The 21,087-nt window shown below is 33.5% G+C and overlaps 1 protein-coding gene across 1 annotated transcript in view; it reads left to right on the top strand.

The window, feature by feature from the left end:
• The window catches only part of LOC105822942 (lipopolysaccharide-responsive and beige-like anchor protein), a 587,311-nt gene that overhangs the window by 434,451 nt on the left and 131,773 nt on the right, over positions 1 to 21,087 (top strand). The window contains exon 22 of the mRNA XM_012660015.1: positions 2,407 to 2,559. Coding sequence (XP_012515469.1) covers positions 2,407 to 2,559 — 153 coding nt within the window. The remainder of the gene's footprint in view (positions 1 to 2,406; positions 2,560 to 21,087) is intronic.

Below are 21,087 nucleotides of genomic sequence, written 5' to 3'. Positions count from 1 at the left end.
TTTAGCAAATAATTTTTTTGTTAATTTGTTGAGTAAATCTAATAAAATAACAGATGTAGAAGATGGAGAACAATATACAAGATCATAATATTTTTGTGCTATACATTAGAAGGATTGAAAATTTTATTTTCATGGCAATTACTATGAAATGTCACTTGTTACATTCTGCTTTCTGGAGTTGGTCTCAATAAAGAGTACTTTTTTGGCATATTTTTTCTGTGTAATATATATCTCTGATTTATAATAGTCATTTGACTGATCTCCCAAATTTTAAAACTCAGGAGAAACCTAGCAGCTAAAATTCAGCCATTGTAATTGTTGTTTTGAATCTAGGAGAATTAGTACACAAGAGCATGGCAGGTGTCACAGGCAAAAGAAGGGCAGCATCCTCTAATCATGAGATGGTGTCGGTGGGGATGGAGGGAGGCAGCAGGTATTATTGAAGTAAAAATAATTAGCATTTAATTAAACCAAATGCTTGTTTTGATTGTAAATAAACAAGGAAGACATGTTCCTCCCTCTTTATTGTAGAAGATGACCTGGGTATAGTAAAATAGCTCAAGTATTACAGAATGAAAATAAGACATTTTGGTAAAATTTCTCAAAGTTGGAAATTAATTGAATGCATACTTAGCAAATTAATATTAAAAGGTTGTAAAATGACTTATCAGGTAAATAATAATTATAGCATTTAAAATTTTTTGGATTAACTTTGTTACCTAATAATTACTATCTAGTGAGAGATATGCATACCCTCTCCCTAATGTATATGTTTTCAATAAAACCAGTTTCCTTATCCTGAAAGAACAAGTTTATATTTAGTTTTTTTTCTTTTTAAAATATCACTTGGAATATATGTTAAAAACTTATATTTAAAATATTTAGCTCTGTGTATACTATATAAGTAGAATCCAAGCTTATTTGGTAACTAGGGACACAGGCTTTAGAGTTAGACAAGTCTTGGTTCAGGTTCCAAATTTATAACATATCAGCTGTGTAACCTTGGGTAGGTTACTTAACTTTTTTGATCCTTGGTTCATTTTTAAAATGGAAATGATTGATACCTTACCTCATAAAGTTGTTGTGAGGATTAAAGGTAATAAGATTTAAGAGTTTGTTTTAGTACCTGACTCATACCATGCAATAAATGTTAGCTCAAACAAATTGGATATGACTTTTTGCTATGTAAAATAGACACATTTATCTTTCTCCCTTTGTCAATTAGACTTATATGTATTGTTTTCAAAGATGAGAATCTTAAAATTTTTGTGTGATCACTGTCTAATTTCATTTATAGCTAAACTTTTAACAAGGTTTGTTTTTTTTTTTTAATTGTTCAGTTTAAATGTTTTTTAAATCTGATGTTCAGGTGGTTTTCAGCCATTTGGAGGACAAGCTCATTTCTGCCCTGCTTAGTTAATTATTGTGATTGTAAACAAAGGATGTACAATTCAAAGTCAGGCAACATTTCACATGGATGATGGAGGTGATAATAGCTTAATTCCTGCTGGATCTTTTTTCTCTGCTCTGGCAAGTTCATATTGACCTTGTCCAAAATCTGATGACCTCCCTATTTTACTCAACTGTTTGGAAAGCTAGGCCTGCCATAGCTGGCCCTGAGGGGGTATCTAAAAGACCACTGAGCCACTGACCCATGTCAAGACTGGATTTTAAGTCCGATCTACAGGGCCTCTGAAATAGTTATATATGGGGCTTATTGCACACAAAAGCCTAAACGGCTGCATTTTTCTGCTTATTAAATGTCCTATTAAAGTGTATTTAAAGTGTTATTATTGAAGTTATATATTTAATTTAGACAGTTTCTTATGCAGGTCCTTTTCTATTAATAGTTTGATTATAAATTTTGATCTTTTATCAGACTTAGTATCTTAAAACTAAACTTGAATGTTTTGAAATGTGAGGAAAATATATTGATAAACCACGGAAGATAATGTAATGAATTATCTTCCTGGTCAATGAAGAGACCAAGGCAGTGGCATTTTAGTGCTTATATTTTAAAAATTTTGTTTTTTCCCTGGTAAAAATTCCATATACCTCATAAAAAAATTTAGTTTAGGCTGTCATTTTTACAGCATGGTAATCTCTGTTTATATCTTGTCAAACCTCAGTTATTACCCAAATGTTGGTATTTAAGAGTTTTGAGATTGAGATGTATCATGAAGGAAAGCCTATAAGATGTATTTATACCATTAAGATGTTATTTAAATTTGGTTGGATAGGATCTGTCTACCTTAATAAAAACTTTGCGATAGGGCTATGATATACAAAGAGAAAATAATTTCTCTATTTCGTTCTTCTGCACAATAGAAAATGATCAGGTCCTTTTGAATGTCGAGTCAGTATCCTACAGTTTATAATATAACATTGTCTTTTATTTTTATGTAGGAGTTGATCCCTGAATTTTATTATCTCCCTGAGATGTTTGTCAACTTTAATAATTATAATCTTGGAGTGATGGATGATGGAACAGTTGTGTCTGATGTCGAACTTCCTCCTTGGGCCAAAACCTCAGAAGAATTTGTTCGCATAAACAGATTGGTAAGATAGTAATCATCTGCTCTGTCTGTCATGAGCCTTTTCTCAAAGCATCTTTCATGTGTTGGTGTGTAATCATTAACCCTTGCTCCTCTGGACAAAGCTGTAGTTGACAGGAATAACTGAAAGTAATGTAATAGTTCAGGAATCATCATATATACTTTATAAAATGTTATTGAATTGAAAGGTATAGTAGTTTCTTTTATTCTTTTGTGTAGAATTTAGGTCATGTTCATATATACATGATAATTCAAAATTATACGTGAAAGTTATAAGTGAAACTAGAATTGTAAACTTTTTCATAAATGGGGTTTCCCTGCCAGGAAAGGAACATAATTTTGTGCTTCAGGTGAGAAGGCCATTACACATTTTGGTAATAGAAACAAGATTTTCAAATTACATCCTGTATCTATTTTTACAGGAAATCTCTACATAATATTTAGAATATGAAAACTTTAAAATCTTAAAAGCACAATAAATTTGTGCTTACAAATAACTCTTTAGTGTTCTATTTAGTGGACTCTTCAATGTCCTCCATTGTATGAATTCTATATTATTTTGTGAGAAATTAATATGACTTTTCCTTTTTGCCTTTATAAGTTTAATGGACGTTTAGAATAAGGGAGCTTTATTTTCAGTATTTAAAAGTAGTATCATTACCATATTCTATATTAAAAATGAAATCTCAATTGTATTTTAAATTTATAATTAAATAAGGGCAATTACTGCATTTTGGTTTTTTAGGTGGCATTTCTTACTTTCATACCAACAATTGTATTTTAATCCTATCTTCCTGATCCGTATTATAATCTCATTATTACTGAAATTTCACATTTCGTGTATATATACTGGAAGAATACAGGGGAGTGGAAAGAATATAAACTTTGAAGTTAGACCAGATTTCCCAATCCTGGATAAATCACATTACCAATTATGGGACCTTAGGAGTTTAATCTTTCTTAGCCTTCGTTTCTTCATTTGTAATTTTGAAATTAGAAGTATAAAATTGTAATTATGTATGTAAAATACCTAGAATATTCTCTGGCTTACAGTAGGCGCTCAGAAAATAGTACCTAATATTATTGTATCAGGTACATGTTACATTTTACTTTTACTCCAAGAATTTTTAAAGATACCAAGTTTCTGTGATGAAAGTGAGAGACTAAAGTAAAGCTTAGCTCCGAAAGATATTGACGGAGATGTCTTAAATGTGGCAGTCGTCTATGGTTGTGTGTTTTTTTGGTGCCAGGGGCTCACAGAAGTGAATGAACAGTACATTCCTACTACAACTTTTGTTTTTTCTTTCAGTGCTTGCCTACCCTTTTAAAACAGGTTTATTAGGTATAATTTACATACCTTAAAATTCAACTTTTAAAAATTGTACAGGCTGTGCACAGTGGCTCACGCCTGTAATCCTAGCACTACGGGAGGCTGAGGCACGAGGATTGCTTGAGCTCAGGAGTTCGAGACTAGCCTGAGCAAGAGCAAGGCCTCGTTTCTGCTAAAAATACAAAAATTAGCCGGCTGTGGTGGTGCTTGAGTCCCAGCTACTTGGGAGGCTGAAGCAAGAAGATTGCTTGAGCCCAGAAGTTTGAGGTTGCAGTAAGTTATGATGATGCCACTACACTCTAGCCTGGGTGACAGGGCGAGACTGTCTCAAAAAAAAAAAAGTGTACAATTCAATGAGTTTTGCTAAATTTGTATGGTTGTGTAACCATCACCACAGTTTAGCTTTAGAACACTTATATCACTCTAAAAGTTTCCTTGTGCCTCTTTATAGTCAGTCTCTGCTCACACTACCAGCCCCAGGCAGCCACTGATTCTGTCTCTATAGTTTTGCTTCTCTAGAATTTTATATTAATGGAATCATACAATATGTAGTCTTCTCATGCCTAGCTTCTTTTAGTTAGCATCATGTTTTTGAGATTCATCCATGTTGTTGCATATATCAATGGTTAATTTCTTCTTATTGCTGCATAGTATTCCATTTCATAGATGTACCACATTTTGTTATCTTTTTACTAGTTAGTGGACGTTTGGTTTTTTTCCAGTTTGGGGCTATTATGAATATTTGCATATTAAGTCTTAGTGTGGACGACTGTTTTCATTCTCTTGGATAGATTCCTAGGAGTGGAATTCCTGGATCTTATGATAAGAATATGTTTACTGTAACATTTTGTATTCCCTCCAAGAATGTATGAAGTTCCGGCCGGGCGTGGTGGCTCACACCTGTAATCCTAGCACTCTGGGAGGCCGAGGCGGGTGGATCGCTCAAAGTCAGGAGTTCGAGACCAGCCTGAGCAAGAGCAAGACTCTGTCTCTACTAAAAATAGAAAGAAATTAATTGGACAACTAAAAATATATAGAGAAATTAGCCAGGCATGGTGGCGCATGCCTGTAGTTCCAGCTACTCGGGAGGCTGAGGCAGGAGGATCGCTTGAGCCCAGGAGTTTGAGGTTGCTGTGAGCTAAGCTGAAGCCACGGTACTCTAGCCCAGGCAACAGAGCGAGACTCTGTCTCAAAAAAAAGAAAAAAAAAGAAGAATGTATGAAGTTCCAGTCTTTTCATAACCTTGCCAAGACTTGGTATTGTCAATCTTATTTAGCCATTCTAGTACATATCTCATTGTTATTTTAATTTGCATTATTCTAATGATGAATAATGTTAACCATCTTTTCACAGACTTGTTGTTGCTCATATGTATATGTTCTGTGGTGAACTTTCTATTCAAATCTTTTGCTTATTTTTTTAATTGGGTTCTTTGTCTTTTTATTATTGAGTTATTAATGATCTTTATGTATTCACCATAAAAGTCCTTTATCCAATGTATGTTTTGCAAATATTTTTGAACTAGTCCTTGGCTTGTTTTTTCATTTTTTAATGGTGCCTTTTGAATCACCATTTTAAAAATGTTTTGAGTAAATATTTGATATAAAGTAATGTAATTATGAAGGTATAAAGTATCATCCCCATTTTTAAGGAATGTATTTTAAAAAATAAAATCATGTTCTGATGATTTTATTATTGACATATTTTTTCTCAAATATGACTTAAAATTTTAAGTCTTGAGGGAACCAGTTCTCTATTAATCATTACTGTAATTAGTAATTATTAATAATACAAAGAGTTGTTAGTGTGCTTATTTCACATTAAGGGAGATCTAAGAGGCAGAAACATTTGTATAAGTTATATTTAAAGTTATTCACAAATATTTTGATAATTAAAAATTTTAATTGTACAAATTGAGGTAAGCTGCTCTTCTGACAGTACTTCCAATCTCGATCCCTACTGCCTGACCTCAGAAAAGCCAGGTCTATTTGGGATGGGTTTATAATGGCACCAAGGAAAAGAAGATTGCAATTTACCAAATTGTTTTCCAATCATATTTGGATTTGGGGTACCCATTCTTCGACATTACTATGAAATTATAGACAAAATAATATTTTACAGTATTAACTGCACATTTATTATAATACATTATTACTTAATGTTTTTCCCTCAATGATTTCTACTCCTGGAGTTTAACAGATGTCTTCGTAGTTTATGTTCTGAATTAGCTTACATTCCCAGACAGAACTATTAATATATAAAAATTGACTGCAAATCCAATGCAAAGATAGTTTAGAGTTGAATATGTCACTGATGATTTTAATTTATAATTAGGAAAAATACTTGATTTTGCCTATGTGTTCGTTTATGAAAGAATTTAATAACTCATTCATTTATTCCAAAATATTTATTATACACCTATGGTAAACAGAGCTTTCTCATAGTACATTTTATATTGATTCATTTTATAATTTCCTGTTAACTTTCTATAAATGATTAAATTGTTAGTATGGTATTTTATGTACAAGTTAGCATGGTATCACGTAAGGGTTTTATCCTCCTCCTCTCTTTGGTTTACCTCTTCAAGTCTGCAGATTTTATGCAATGATTGTAGCTCATGAAATGCATACTACTTTGATCTGTGACCTTTTTGTGGTGCTAATCGGGTTCCTGATATCATTATACCTTACTCATTAATCATATTTCCTGCAGCACGTCAGGCAGCCAGACAGCACAAGTCCCTGTTTTCAGCCCTCTGTTGGCAGGTTTCTGCTTTTCCAGATTATTGCAGACGATACTTTGGCTTCTCATAGCCAGAGCCACATCAAGCTGTGTGTTACAATTAAAGTCAGATGGTCCTCAGGTTGAACAGGGATATAGTGTTGCAGCTGTCTCTCTTCCTGGAACAAACCAGCATCAAGAACAGATGATCTATAGGACAGTGAATAATAACAGATTGTACAATACTCACTTGGTAGCAGGGGATCACAGAATTAATTCACTGACATACTCATTTTAAAATACCCAGCATGTCTTTTTTAAGTATTTGGTTGTCCAAATATTAATTCAAGGAGATAGGATATTTTTAGGAGCATGGTTTTGATAGTGGACCAGTAATGCTACATTTTCTATTTGTATTAGAGGACTATAACTGCTATCTTATCTAACAGTTTTCATCCTCAGAGCTTTCTTTAAGTAGTGGAGATCTAAATGTCGGATTGGTAAATTGGCTAAGTGATGGACTTATGTACAGAAGATAATATCCCCCATATTTTAGAAGGGAAGCTCACCTAAGTCTGATTAGCTTTTCCAGGCAAATAAATTGTATTTTCTTTGTTCTGAACAGTTGAAATCATGGTAAAATTGAAGCAGTCTTAATTATATCCCTGAGATAAGTCTATGTTATTTAATATTGCCTGAACCAGGGAAAAAACGTTTTATTCCAGATACTGCTTCAGAAATATAAAAGAGAAACAGCCTTTTGTACTTTCAAATAATATAAAAATATATGAGTTCAGAATGCTCATTATCTGTCTGTTAGGATATAATGTCAATGTTTTGGACCTATATTATATTGCTTCTTAAAACCATCAAGTTTTAAGTTGAATAAAAGACAAAACTGTACTACTCTGAGCACTAATGATAGAGCTTTTTTTAAAAAAAGGTAGAGTCTTGCTCTGTTGCTCAAGCTGCAGTATAGTGGGTCAATTATAGCTCACTGTAGCCTCAAACTTCTGGGCTCATGCGATTGATAGGACCCTTTCTTTCCACTTTGTCAACTGGAACATTTTATTTTTGTCGAAGGAGATATAATTTATTGCAATTATAATAACATTAATTCATTTATTTAACGTATATTTATTGAGTGCCTACCTGTGGACCAGCACGTCAGACTTGGTGAATAAGACAGACAATATCCCTACTCTTTCGGAGGTTACCTTTTCTTTGATAATTTAACTTGCTGAAATAGAAAGCTTCTCAAGGCCTAGAGGTGGCATGAATCTAGCAAAGGGAGCATTCTATTGATGAATTGTGCTAAGGTTACCAGTTAAAATCACGTTTACTTTTGTGTATCTTTTGTAGCTTTTGTCTTCTTTACTATTTCATAATAGTGACATGAATAGTCACCTACTTGAGAAGGTAAAGAATAATAATTAGTATGTTGTCTCCTTTCCATTGTCATCAGAGAATATATGAACAAATTAGAAGAGATGTTATCCTTTTATAGTATTGCCTGACAGAAAAAAAAATTTTATTTTATTTCTTTATCAACTTTGTTTTGGCTAGTATTTGCTAACATTGAAATCTATTCAACTTAAACCTTCATAGATCTTACATCTCTGAGTGAATTAGGTCAATCTTTTGCAATTTTTCCCCTGAATGGAAAATTTACAATTCTCTAGTGATGACAGCATAGTTGAGACTAAGAATCTCATGTCTAGGATGAAAGATTGTGGGGAAATGGCATTTAAAATCCTGTTTCTTAAGAGAGCTGACCAGACAACATTTTTTAATTTTTGGAATTGAAATGCCAGAAGCTACCATACTTGTTTCATATTGCTTCTTTTCCAGTTGTCTTTTCATTTTCCACATTGATAAGAATATAATAGCCACCAAGAATATAAATAGCCAAGGTGGCTGCAGTTGGTAATAATTATTTTCAACTGTGGATATCTCCCCTTCCATGCCACCCCACCCCTGTGAACTGGTCAAATCTAAATCCCTGGGGATTACGGGAAGATATGTATGAACTTTGAAAAGTATCTAGAATTACTATTGTTTAGTTTGCTTTTAGTTCTGATACATAATTTAATATGAAATTTTTAGTTAAAAAAGGACACCTAAATGATAAAAAGATGTATCATGTTGATAAATTAATTCTTCCCAAATTTATTTATAAATTCAATGTAAAAACCAATCCAAGTATCAACAGGTTTATTTTGTTTTGGTGGAACATGTAAAGCTTATCCTAAAGAGCAAAGGGCCATTATAGCCAATATCTTCTGATAACAAGAACAGGTTTCAGAGGGGCTTGCTTTACCAGATATCAAGAATTCTTTTTTCTTTATTTTAATTTTAATTATTTTAGAGACAGAATCTTGTTCTATCCCCCAGGCTGGAGTGCAGTGATGCAATCATAGCTTACTGCAACCTAGAACTTCTAAAATCAATTGGTCCTCCTGCTTCAGCTTCCCAAGTAGCTGGGACTACAGGTGCGCACCACCACACCTGGCTCATTTTTTAATTTTTTTTGTAGAGACAGGGTCTTACTATGTTGTCTAGGCTGGTCTCAAACTCCTGGCCTCAAGCAGTCCTCCTGCCTTCGTTTCCCAAAGTGCTGGGATTACAGGCATGAACCACTGTGCCAGGCCAAGAATTCTTATAACACTATAGTAATTCGGGCACATTAGGAGGAATAGACTAAGGGATGTAAACAGAGGACCCAGAAACAGACCAAGACGTATAAAGAAACTTCATCTAGTATAGGGCTGGTATTGCAGGTCTGTGGGGAAAGGAAGGATTTTTCAATTGAGGATTCTGAGATAAATAGTTATTTTATTAGTTTCCTGGGGCTGCTGTAACAAAGTACCACAAACTAGGTGAAAACAACAGAAATTTATTGTCTTGTGGTTCTGTAGGCTAGAAGTCTGAAATTAAGGTTCAACAGGGTTGGTTCCTTCTGAAGCTGTGAGAGAAGGATTTGTTCCAGGCCTCTTGTTGGCTTGTATATTTCTCCTTGTTTCTCTTCACATCACCTCCCTCTATGCATGCTTATCTGTGTCCAAATTTCCCCTTTTAACAAGGACACCAGTCGTATTAGATTAAGGACTCCACCTTACTCCGGTATGACTTTCCCTAAATAACCACATCTATAACAACCCTATTTTCAAATAAGGCCACTTTCTGAGGTACTGTGAGGTTAAGACTTCAACACAAGAAACTTGGCGGTGGGGGCGGGGGAGACATTCAAGCTGTAATAGATATATGGAAAAAATCTGAGTGGAACCTTATCTTACACCACAAACAAAGAGAAAGCATATTAAAGCTTGAAGTATAAAGGCAAAACTATAAACTTTTAGAAGATGATATAGGAGAATTTCTTTGTGATCTCGAAATAGGAAAGATTTTTCAAACAAGAAACAAAAAGTGAAATATATGTTATATTAATTGATTGTTGGATGTTAAACCACCTTGCATTTCTTTAATATATCATAGTTGAATGTTGTAGATTCTTTTGATACCTACTGGATTTTTTTTGTTGTTAATATTTTTGAGGGGAATTATTACTTTTGAGGATTTTTGCATCTATACTCAGAAGGAATATTGGTATGCAGTTTTCTTTTCTTGTGATATCTTTGTCTGACTTTATTATCCAGATAATATTGGTCTCATATAATGAAATATAGCAGTGTTCCCTCCTTCTTTATTTTTGGAAGGACTTTATGAACAGTTGGTATTATTTCTTCTTTAAATGTTTGGTGGAATTTACCACTGAAGCCATCTGGACATGGGCTTTCCTTTGTGAGAAGATTTTAAATTACTGATTCAATTTCTTTACTTGTTATTCAGATGTTCTATTTTTTCTTTAATCAGCTTCAGTAATTTGGATCTTTCTAGAAATTTTCCCATTTAATCTAAGTTGTCTAATTTATTGTTATAAAGTTGTTCATAGTATTATCATTTTAATTATTATTATAATTTTAATTTCTCTAAGGTTGGTAGTGATGTTACCTCATTCATACTGATTTTTGGTAATTTTTATCATCTTCTGGTTCAGTCTTGCTAAAGATTTGTCAATTTTGTTGATCTTTTCAAAGAACCAACTCTTTGTTTCATTGATTTTCTCAATTGTATTTCTGTTTTCTCTTTCATTGAGTTTCACTCTACATTATTTCTTTCCTTCTGCTTGCTTTGGGTTTCATTTACTCTTTTACTAGATTCTTAAATTGAAAAACTCAAAAATAAAATTTGAGTTTTTCTCTTTCAGTATTGGCTTTTACAAGTACAAATTTCCCTTTATGCATAATTTTAGCAGCATCTCACAAATTTTGATATTTTGTTAGCTTGTTTTCATTCAGTTTATAACATTTCCTAATGTTTCAGTGTTGGTTGAGGGAAGAGGAGATTTAAACCTCACCCTAACTTCAAAACAGTGAGGATAAGATGGTCTTTATAATAAATGACATTGGCTAACCATATGAGAAAAATAACCTTAAATCTAGTTATCATACCAAAAACCAGGGATCAGATACCTAAATGTGAAAAAATGAAACAAGTGCTAGAAAAAAGCATTAGTGAATTTTTGTATAATCTGGGAGTGGGGAAAATTTTCCCAACTGTGTCTCAATATCCAAAAGTAATTAAAGAAAGGACTGATCACTTTGATTACATAAAAATAGATAACTTTCACTTGCAAAATACATCAAAAACAAAGGCAATGACAAATTGAATAAAATATTTGGAATTTAAAACATAGACAAATGGCTAGTGTACCTCATTTATAAGAAACTCCTAAAAATTGTAGAGATAAATCCAATAATCTAATAGAAAAATGGGCAACAAATCACCAATATGCAGAAAAATAAATGTCATTGTTCCTTAAACATGTGAAAAAATACTCAGCCTCACTCATAATAAAAGAAATATAAACTACACTGGAATACATTGACCTTTCAGCTTGGCAAAATTCCAAAAATTCACCAAATTAATCTGTTAAAGAGGGTGTGGGAAAAGAGGCATTTTCCTACATTGCTGATGGGAATGTAAATGGCACACACACAATAAAAGGAATTTGGCAATATATAGCAAAATCATTTACCTATTTCCCCTTTGAGCCAGCTCATAAGTGTTCTTCTCAAAGGTACACTGGTCAAAGTACAAAATACCATATTAACAAGTGGAATCTATTTTCTTTTATAGTTTTGACTTTGAAACTATTAAAAAATAAAATAAAAAAGAAGAAGATTAAATACCTAAAATTGAAAAGACATTGAAAGGACCCCTACTTTGTGTCAAGTTGGTGGCATAACTACGCAGTAAAAATAATTATGGTGGTGTGTCGCATAAGTATGTTTCTGTCAACAATGGATTGCATATGCGACAGTGGTTCCGTAAGATTATAATGAAGCTGAAAAATTCCTATTGCCTAGTGACGTTATAACCTTCATAACATCATAGTGGAATGAGTTACTTGTGTTTGTGGTGATGCTGGTGTAAACAAACCCACTGTGCTACCCAGTATATAAAAATATAGCAAATAAAATTGTGTACAGTACACAATAATTGATAATGATAATAGCAACTATGTTATTGGTTTATATACTTACTGTACTGTACTTTTTATTTTTATTTTAGAGTGTACTCCTACTTATTTGAAAAAAAAAAATTAACTGCAAAACAGCTTCAGGCAGGTCCTCCAGGAGGTATCCAGAAGAATATTGTTATCATAGGAGATGACAGCTGCATGTGTTATTGCCCCTGAAGACCTTCCAGTGGGACAATAGGTGGAGGTAGAAGACAGTGATATTAATGACCCTGTATAGGTCTAGGCTAATATGTGTGTTCATGTCTTAATTTTTAACAAAAAAGTTTTTAAAAATTTAAAAAAGAAAAAAAGTTTATAAAGATACAAAGAAAGAAAGTGTACAGTGTTTATAAAGTCTACAATAGTGTCCTAGGCCTTCATCAGACAGAGCAACTTTCAGTCCTGCAAACTCCAGTCAAGTTCCCTCTATAGATGTACCATTTTTTATTTTTATACTGTGTTTTTACTGTACCTTTTCTATGTTTAGATACACAAATATTTACCATTGGGTGACAATTATCTACTGCATTCAGTATAGTAATGTGCTGTACAGATCTGTAGCCTGGGAGCAACAGCTATACCATAGAGCGTGGGTGTGTAGGAGGCTGTATCGTCTAGGTTTGTGTAAGTACATAGTTTGATGTTTGCACAAAGATGAACTCACCTAATGGCACATTTCTCAGAATGTATGCCTGTCATTAAGCAACATATAACTGTACTTCAAGTAGTTTTGAAATGCCTATTTTGACTATCTATTCTTTGTAGGGTATGTTCTGTGGACAAAAGAACCAGAAGAAATCTTAAGCTTTTTTTTCCTAGCTTTAGTTTTAGTAATATTCATGTAGTTCTCTTGAAACTATTGTGAGTATATTATAGATGAAGCAAATAAGTAATTGTTAATGTCATCAATGTCAAGATTTTTAATATAAGAGAAAAAGAGATGCTAGTGTATAATGAGTAAAAACCAGAAAAGCACAAAAACAGCCTGACAATGGCAGCTTTAACACCAAAAACTTAATTTTTTCATGTTTCACAATTGTTGGTGAATATTTCAATTATTAATGGGCACTAAACAAACTTGCAAGTTATAGCATATAAAGCAACATGATTTATCATGAGGAGTTTAACTCTTAAGGAAACTGGAATATTTCTTCTTTCTGGCCAGCAGTTTTATCTCCACCAAAACTGTATGGGAATCCAAATATAAGCAAAAAATCACTTCTTGGTAACATTGATTTAGAATAAAAGAGAGAGTTAGATAATCTTAATTCATTAAACAGTATTCGTTCAGTGCTATGCTCTTCTATGTTCTCAGGATAAAGAGGCAACCAAAACAGAAAAGGTCTCTATCCTCATGGAATGACGTATAAATTCCAAAGAATCTTAATGGCCATGTTAGTATACATGTATACAGCCTCTATTTCCAGTAAAGAGATAGAGTGTTTGCCACATAATTCAAAATATTCATTTTTCGTATTTATCCAATTCATATGTGGTGGAGCATCCTCTTTTCTAGGTCTGTTGCGGGCATGCTGTCAAATGGTTACTTTCTGTGGTTCTCTTTTATAGTTGCTATTAACCATTCCTTTCTTGAAAACCTTTCTTCAAATGGAGCACAGCAATCTTAAACACATTAATAGTGTCATAAAAGCTCACCCCAGTCACCATGATTGGAATTTGGATATTTTTCCCAGATTATTACTTGGATTTTATTCAACAGATGGCTGATCTAATTCATTTGAGAGAAATTTTTCATAATTTCTTTCCTGTTTTTTGAGATACTCTCACTCTGTTGCCCACACTGGAGTGCAGTGGCACAATCACAGCTTACTGTAGCCTTGAACTCCTGGGCTCAAGTGATCCTCCTGCCTCAGCCTCCCAAACAGCTGGGACTACAGGTGTATGCCACTGTGCTCAGTTAACTTTTCTAGTTTTTATAGAGACAAGGTTTCATTATGTTGCTCAGGCTGGTCTTGAACTTCTGGGCTTGAGCAACCCTCCACCTTGGCCTCCCAAAATGCTGAGATTACAGGCATGAGCCACCGTGCCTGACCCATAATTTCTTAATTTCATAATGTTTTTCTTTTAAGTCTTAAAGTACCTTAATGCACTGACTTCAGGGAAAAAAAATAAACAAAACCTCATTTGCAATAACTTAGTAATGTCCAGAACAGTTGAAGTTCTCCAGAGGTTTGAAGTAAAAAGGAGAAGAGGAGGAAGAAGAGATACTTTTTATAATACAAAAAGAGAAAGATGGCTAGAAAGTTCACTATTTAATTTTTTGTTTTTAATCTTAGTGTAAATTATCACAGTAGTGTGCTGCTAGTTAGATGCTGGAAGTCATAATTTCTGCCAGAGGCTAATGATAATGGCTGGAGAAGAAAACTGAGACTAATGGGCTCACAATGAGACTGGAAGTTGAATTCACAGAGGAACACTGGCTCACCGAGTTCACCCTCACTACCACCATTGCTTTCAGTAGTGCTCTGTGGTGCCAGGAAGAAGTTGCCTCTAATCTCTCTCTGCCTTTGTTTCTGGCACTGGGCCATGTCACCTGCAGCCTCAGTATATCTGAAAAGCAGCATCTCTGCTGTGGATTTTGTTCTGCCTCTGGATGCTTTCATGCAACTCTGCACAGGGTTACCCGATAAATGACTGCTTACTGTGGTATTTATGTCTGTTTGATTTGCTGGTAACTGGTGTATATCCAACAAATTTTTTTCCAACAAAGAATTTTGTGTATACTGGCAAATTCCTTGATTATGGTAACCAGAGAGTGACCTTTTCCCCACAAAAAGAAAAAGGAAGAAGAGGATTGCCACATGCTTTTTTTAGCATGACTTATTTTTTATGGTCTGGTTGATTTTGTTCTGTCTATATTTTAGAATTATCATTAGAAAATAAACTTTAGGATGGATATCAGTATAATAGTAATGCTGTGGAGCAAAAGTTGTGTAAGTATTGTATAAATGTGAAAAGTAGGCCTTTTGCTCTCCATTAATAGTTCTTCTAAATAAGTGTTAAGATACTTTCTATAAAAAAAGATATTCTGATTCTTATTTTTAAGCAAAGGTAAATGTAGTTTGCATTATTGCTATAATATTAAATAACATTTTTGATTAAATGCTGTGATTATTTTTTATTTTACACGGAAATTTACATCTCAAATTTTTGAAGCATTTAGAATTTCTATAGCTAAGATCAGTTCCTGAATTTTTGTTTCTTCTTTCTTTCTTTCATTTTATATTTTGACATTTTTATTTATAGATTTATGCCCTACTAAAAATGTTTTGTTTCCAACAATAACCTTAGGTATTACTTTTAAAATAAGTGTCGTAAATATATATTTTATTTGAGAATAATTTCAAACTTAAAAAACTTACAAATATAAAAATAGCACACAGAATGGTCATACTCTTTACCCAGATTCACTATTGTTAACATTTTGCCCCCTCCTTTATGTGAGTTTCTCCCATCCACCTTCCTTCTTTCTCTCCTCCTATTTTTTTCTCTCTCTCCCTGTATATATATATATACACTCACCCACGCAATGTATATATACACATATAATATTTTTACTGACTCACTTAAGAGTAAGTTACATACTTCATGATCTTTTACCCCTAAATACTTCAGTATGTACCTCCTAAGAATAAGGATATTTTCCTATGTAACTACAGTATAGTTATCCATTTCATAAATTTATATCGATGTTTACTTTTATTTAATTTATTCTCCTTATATTAATTTTGTTAGTTGACCAAATAATGCCCTTTCTAGAACTTTTACCCTACAAAAAATAGATCCAGTATAAGGTAAGTTGTTGCTTTTAGTTGCCATGTAATTTTTTTGAAATTACTTCTCCCGTAACCCTATTTGTATTAGTTTCCTGGGGCTGCCATAAGAAAGTACAGTAACACAAACTGGATGGCTTAAAGGACATAAATTTATTGTTTCACAGTTCTCGAGGCTATCAGTCTGAGATCAAGGTATCATCAAGATCATATTCCCTCTGAAGGTGATAGGGAAGGATCTATCCTAGTCCTCTCTCCCAGCTTCTTGGATTGTGGCAGCATAACTCCAGTCTTTGCAAGGTGTTCTCCCTGTGTGCATGTCTGTCTCTGTGTCCACATTTTCCTTTTTATAAGGATATCAGCTGTGTTAGATTAGGGCCCACCCTGATGACTTCCTTTTAACCTGATTACCTCTGTAAATAACTTATCTCCAAATAAGGTCTCATTTTAAGGTACTAGAGGTTAGGACTCCAACATAAGTTGTATTGGAGGGGACACAAGTCAACTTGTAACACCCACTTAATTACCTGTCTTTTCCAAAACATTCTTTGTCAGTCTTTTTATGGTATCCTTTTTTTTTTATTTTCATTAAGCTGTCTTATGGTTATTCAGTTATGCTACACACCAGAGAATAATATATAATGGATTCTGATTCAAATTCATTTGAAAAGTAAAATAGCATAATTTGTGATCTAGATTCCTTGATAAAATTTAATCTGCATCTCAGCAGCAGATCAATTGTGTATGTTTCTCGGTAATCCTGAGAACATTCTATTTGGTACTGTAGGAAACCACATAAAATAACTTTCTTAAGCTGTATCAAGATACTTATAAATTGGATATTCCCTACATTGGAGGCTCTCACAAATACTGCTTAAAATACTTTAGTGGTTACTTATAGCCTTCCCAAATCTGTAACTTGACATGCATGGTCCTTCACAATTTACCTCCCCAACTTTATCTCTTGCAAAATATAGTCCAGTAACACTACACAACTTATTCTTCTCTAAAAAGTGCTATATTCTCTCACATTTTATAAGCTGTTTCCTTTGCCTACAAAAATTCCACATTGTTCCCCCAACATATGTACATACATACTTTTCCTTCTCCCTTCTCTGCACTCCACCTTGCATGTGGCTAGTTTCTGCTTATTTTTTAGGATTCCCTTGCGAACCCTTTACTTATACCTCCATTCACTCTCTACCCACCAAACACACCATCAGAGTCTGCCTTAGATGCTTCTCCTGTGTGTTCTTTTAGCTATACATACATACTGCTAGCATTTTAGCAATCTTTTTACTTGTGTGTTTCCTCCATGAAATGTTGAGCCACTTGAGGACCTCTCTTGTTTTTCTTTGTGTTCCCAACCCTAGCACAATATCTGGTCCATATGGGGTACTCTGGTCATGTTTGTTGAAAGAATTAAAAATGATGAGTCTTCAGAAAGTATCAGAAGAGAGCCAAAATGCTTTAGGACAACGGTAGAACTTAAGCTTCTCCTTGAGATCCAACCCTCAATTGGTAGTATCTTCCAGGAACGTTGATTTGTAGTTTCTGCCATGGCCACAGGAAAGGAGAATTTAGCCTTTGGCATCTGTATGTGTCATACCTGAGCATAAGTTGATTGGTTCAAGAGATCATATCCAATAGTGAGATTAATGAAGTAAATGACACAAAACATAAAGGATAGGCATAGCATTTCAATAAAATACAGGTAGTTCAGTCAAGGTAATTTCTGGTTAGGTACGTAATAGATGCAGAAAATATATGAATGGCAATTAAAAGCAAATCATAAAGAAAAAGGATTTATTAAAGTTAAGTAGCAAGAATTCTACAACGATGTTTCCTTTGAAATTTAAGTTTCTATATTTTAATTTCTTGGGTTCTATATTTATATTGGGCAGTGTAGCAGGTTAAAATTTCCAAAAATGATATTGATAAACTGTAAATGATTAGGTTTAAGATTTCTGCCATTGTGAATGCCTCTGAATTAATATTTTTCTCTATTACTTAGGAAATATATTTTTAATTATTCAGAAGTACAGAATTTTTCCTATAAACCATGTTTTTTAGACCAATTGCAATAAATAGTTATTTTCCAATAAAACCAAAATTATTGTTCTGTACAGCATAGTTGAAACACATTGAGAACAAAGTAAGGACTACTTGTCAGCAACATCTACTTTTTCTTTTTCATGGGCTCATCAAATGTATCTCTGTCAATTAGCTTATTTTCTTCCGGTTTAACAGTATTTTTCTGTGAAAGTGTTTTATTGCTTTTCCCTCAGGTCAGTCTTACTGCATAGTAAATTTGTGATTGTCTTTTCTTCCCAAACGAAATCATTCATACATTGTACGTTGTTAGTCCCATGCTTATTTAGGTCTGTTCCTTTCACCAACCCGCATATTTCTATCCTACCAAAGGAAGACCTTGGAAAAAAACTCTCTGGCAAATGTCTTATGTTCCTTTATTTTCCTCTTTCTAACTTCTTTTTTTTAGGACACTTTTTAAAAAAATTCCAGAATATTACAGGGGTGCAAAAGTTTTGGTTACATAAATTGCTTTTGTACTGTTTGAGTCAAAGTTATAAGTATGCCCATCCCCCAGATAGTACGCATTGTACCCATATGGTATGAATTTATCCTTCCCCTTCTCCTGCCACCTGCTTGATTTCCGATGCACTAGAGAAGATGATAAAATATATTTAACTAACTTTTATAATTTCGTGTAATGCTCATTGTATATTTTCCATAAACAAACTTAATTTGTATTTTGCTTTGTTTAACAAGATTGTGTTCATTAAAGCTTAGATTTTTAGAAAGATAATAATAATAGCTATTTATTGAGCATTTCATATACACCAGACATTGTAAGCAGTTTATGCGTTAACTTATTTAATCCTCACAACAATCCTTTGACGTAAGTGCCGTTATTTTCCTTATCCTGTGGATTAGAAAACTGAGGCGCAGAGAGGTTAGGTAACTTGTCGAGGTCATAGAACTAATACATATTGAGCTGGAATTCCAATGCAAGAAGTCTGTGTTGTTAAACTCTGTACTATACTGTCTGTGATAAAATTATACTGCTGCATGTATTTTCAGTACATTTTAGTTGTACAAATGAGATCATACCTATTTCAAGAATATATTTTTATATGATGTATGTTGTATGAATATATGTACTTAATGAGAAGAAAAGTGCTTTCGTTTTTTGCTTTTCCTCAGAAAAAATTAGAATATCAAAATTCATTGATTTAGAAATCTGAGAAAAGGAAAATTTAGAATATAAAATTGCAGGTTGTAAAATTGTATTTATGTATATGATATCTAAGCATAATAAAAAAGATTATAAGGAAATATACCTACACAAATTCCTTACTAGTTACTACTTGGGTGATTTTTTTGTTTTTCTCTTTCCGTTGCTTCTCACATTTTCTTTAGTGATGAGCTATTATTTTTAATAATGAAAATAAATAGTATATTTGGCAAATGGTAACAGGTGGCATATTATACATTAGAAAAAAAATTTACTAGTTGTATCAGTATTCTCCAAAGAAACAGAACCAATAAGTAATATATATCTTTATATATAAACATATATGTATAAAAGAGGAGATTATGGGAGTTGGCTAATGCAGTTATGGAGGCTGAGGAGTCCCACCATATGCTGTCTTCAAGTTGGAGACTCAGGAATCTGCTAGTGTAATTCAGTCCAACTACAAAGTCCTGAGACACAAGGGAGCCAATGGTGTAACTCCCAGTCAGAGATGAAAGGCCTGAGAACAGAGGGGTGGCTACTAGTGTAAGTATTGGGGTCTGATGTCCCATGAACCAGGGGCTCTAATGTTTAAAGGCAAGAGAAGATGGGTGTCCCAACTCAAGGAGTGAAGGGTGGAGGGAATTCATTCTTCCTCCACCTTTTTGTTCTGTCCTCACCCTCAGTGAGTTGGATGATGCCAGCCCACACTGGAGAGAGTGGATCTATTTTATTCAGTCTACTGATTCAAATGCTAATCTCTTCTGGAAACACCCTCACAGACATTCCCAGAAATGATGTTTTACCAGCTATCTGGGCATCCCTTAGCCCACTCAAGTTGACACATAAAATTAACCATCGTAATAGTCTACAGGGAAAAGACGTTGAAGAAAAAAATTTTTTCAATCATTCTGTAGAATCAACTACTAATAGAATACAAAGATTATTGGGTTATTTGCTAAACAGAGATTGATTAAAAGTGTTCACTCATAAACCTTTCCCAGGCACTTACATTTGACAAGTGCCATATGAAATGAATAGGCTTGTAGTCTAGAAAGAGTAGGCAGTGATTAGGATAATGGGATTTTCTATATGGCTGTTGCATAGGTTTCCTGGGAAGGAATAGCCAGGAATGAGGCTTAAGAGAAAGATTGAGGCCACATTTATGAAGAGGCCTTCATACCTTGCTAAGGAGTTGGTACTTCATCTTATAGACAGCCAAAAACTGCTAGAAAGACACAGAAAGGATATAGTTAATTTATTCTTTACACTTAATCTATTCATTAGGAAGAAGGCAGTGCGAACTTTGGACTAGAACTGGAAAAGAGTGGAGACAGGAAAATCAGTTAGGAGGCTGTTACAGTTAAAGGGAATTAAGCAAGAGGTGATGATGTTTAACTTAGCTAAAACAGTGACAGAGTGGATAGGGAAGACACTCTGGATTCTAGAGACATATCCAAGTCATAATGAACTTAAAGAAATTGAAGATAATCTTGAGATTTTTAACTAAGCTTACTCGGTGAATTTTGATACTAACAACTGAAATAGGTATTACAGAAAGAGGAAGAAATACGTTTTTATAAAGAAGATAAATTTAATTTTGAGCATGTTATAGTTGAGAATATAATTTTTAATATGTATTTCAAAATATATTAAGATGAGAAATTATAATAAACAATAGGATAAATCATAATTCTGTTATGCGTTCTTAAAAAGGTTCTCTGTTATAAGTACAGTAATAGATAATATTAATGTATAATTGACTGAAGTAATTAGAACATCTTTTTCTGGCTCTTTTAGCTCATTTTCACCATACTAGGCTTTCTTATCTGTTATTTGGACTATCG

Source organism: Propithecus coquereli, unplaced genomic scaffold (genome assembly GCF_000956105.1).
Source record: "Propithecus coquereli isolate 6110/MARCELLA unplaced genomic scaffold, Pcoq_1.0 Scaffold65, whole genome shotgun sequence".
NCBI lineage: Eukaryota > Metazoa > Chordata > Mammalia > Primates > Indriidae > Propithecus > Propithecus coquereli.
Note: the sequence above shows the minus strand (reverse complement) of the source record. Positions and strands in the feature narration are given on the sequence as shown.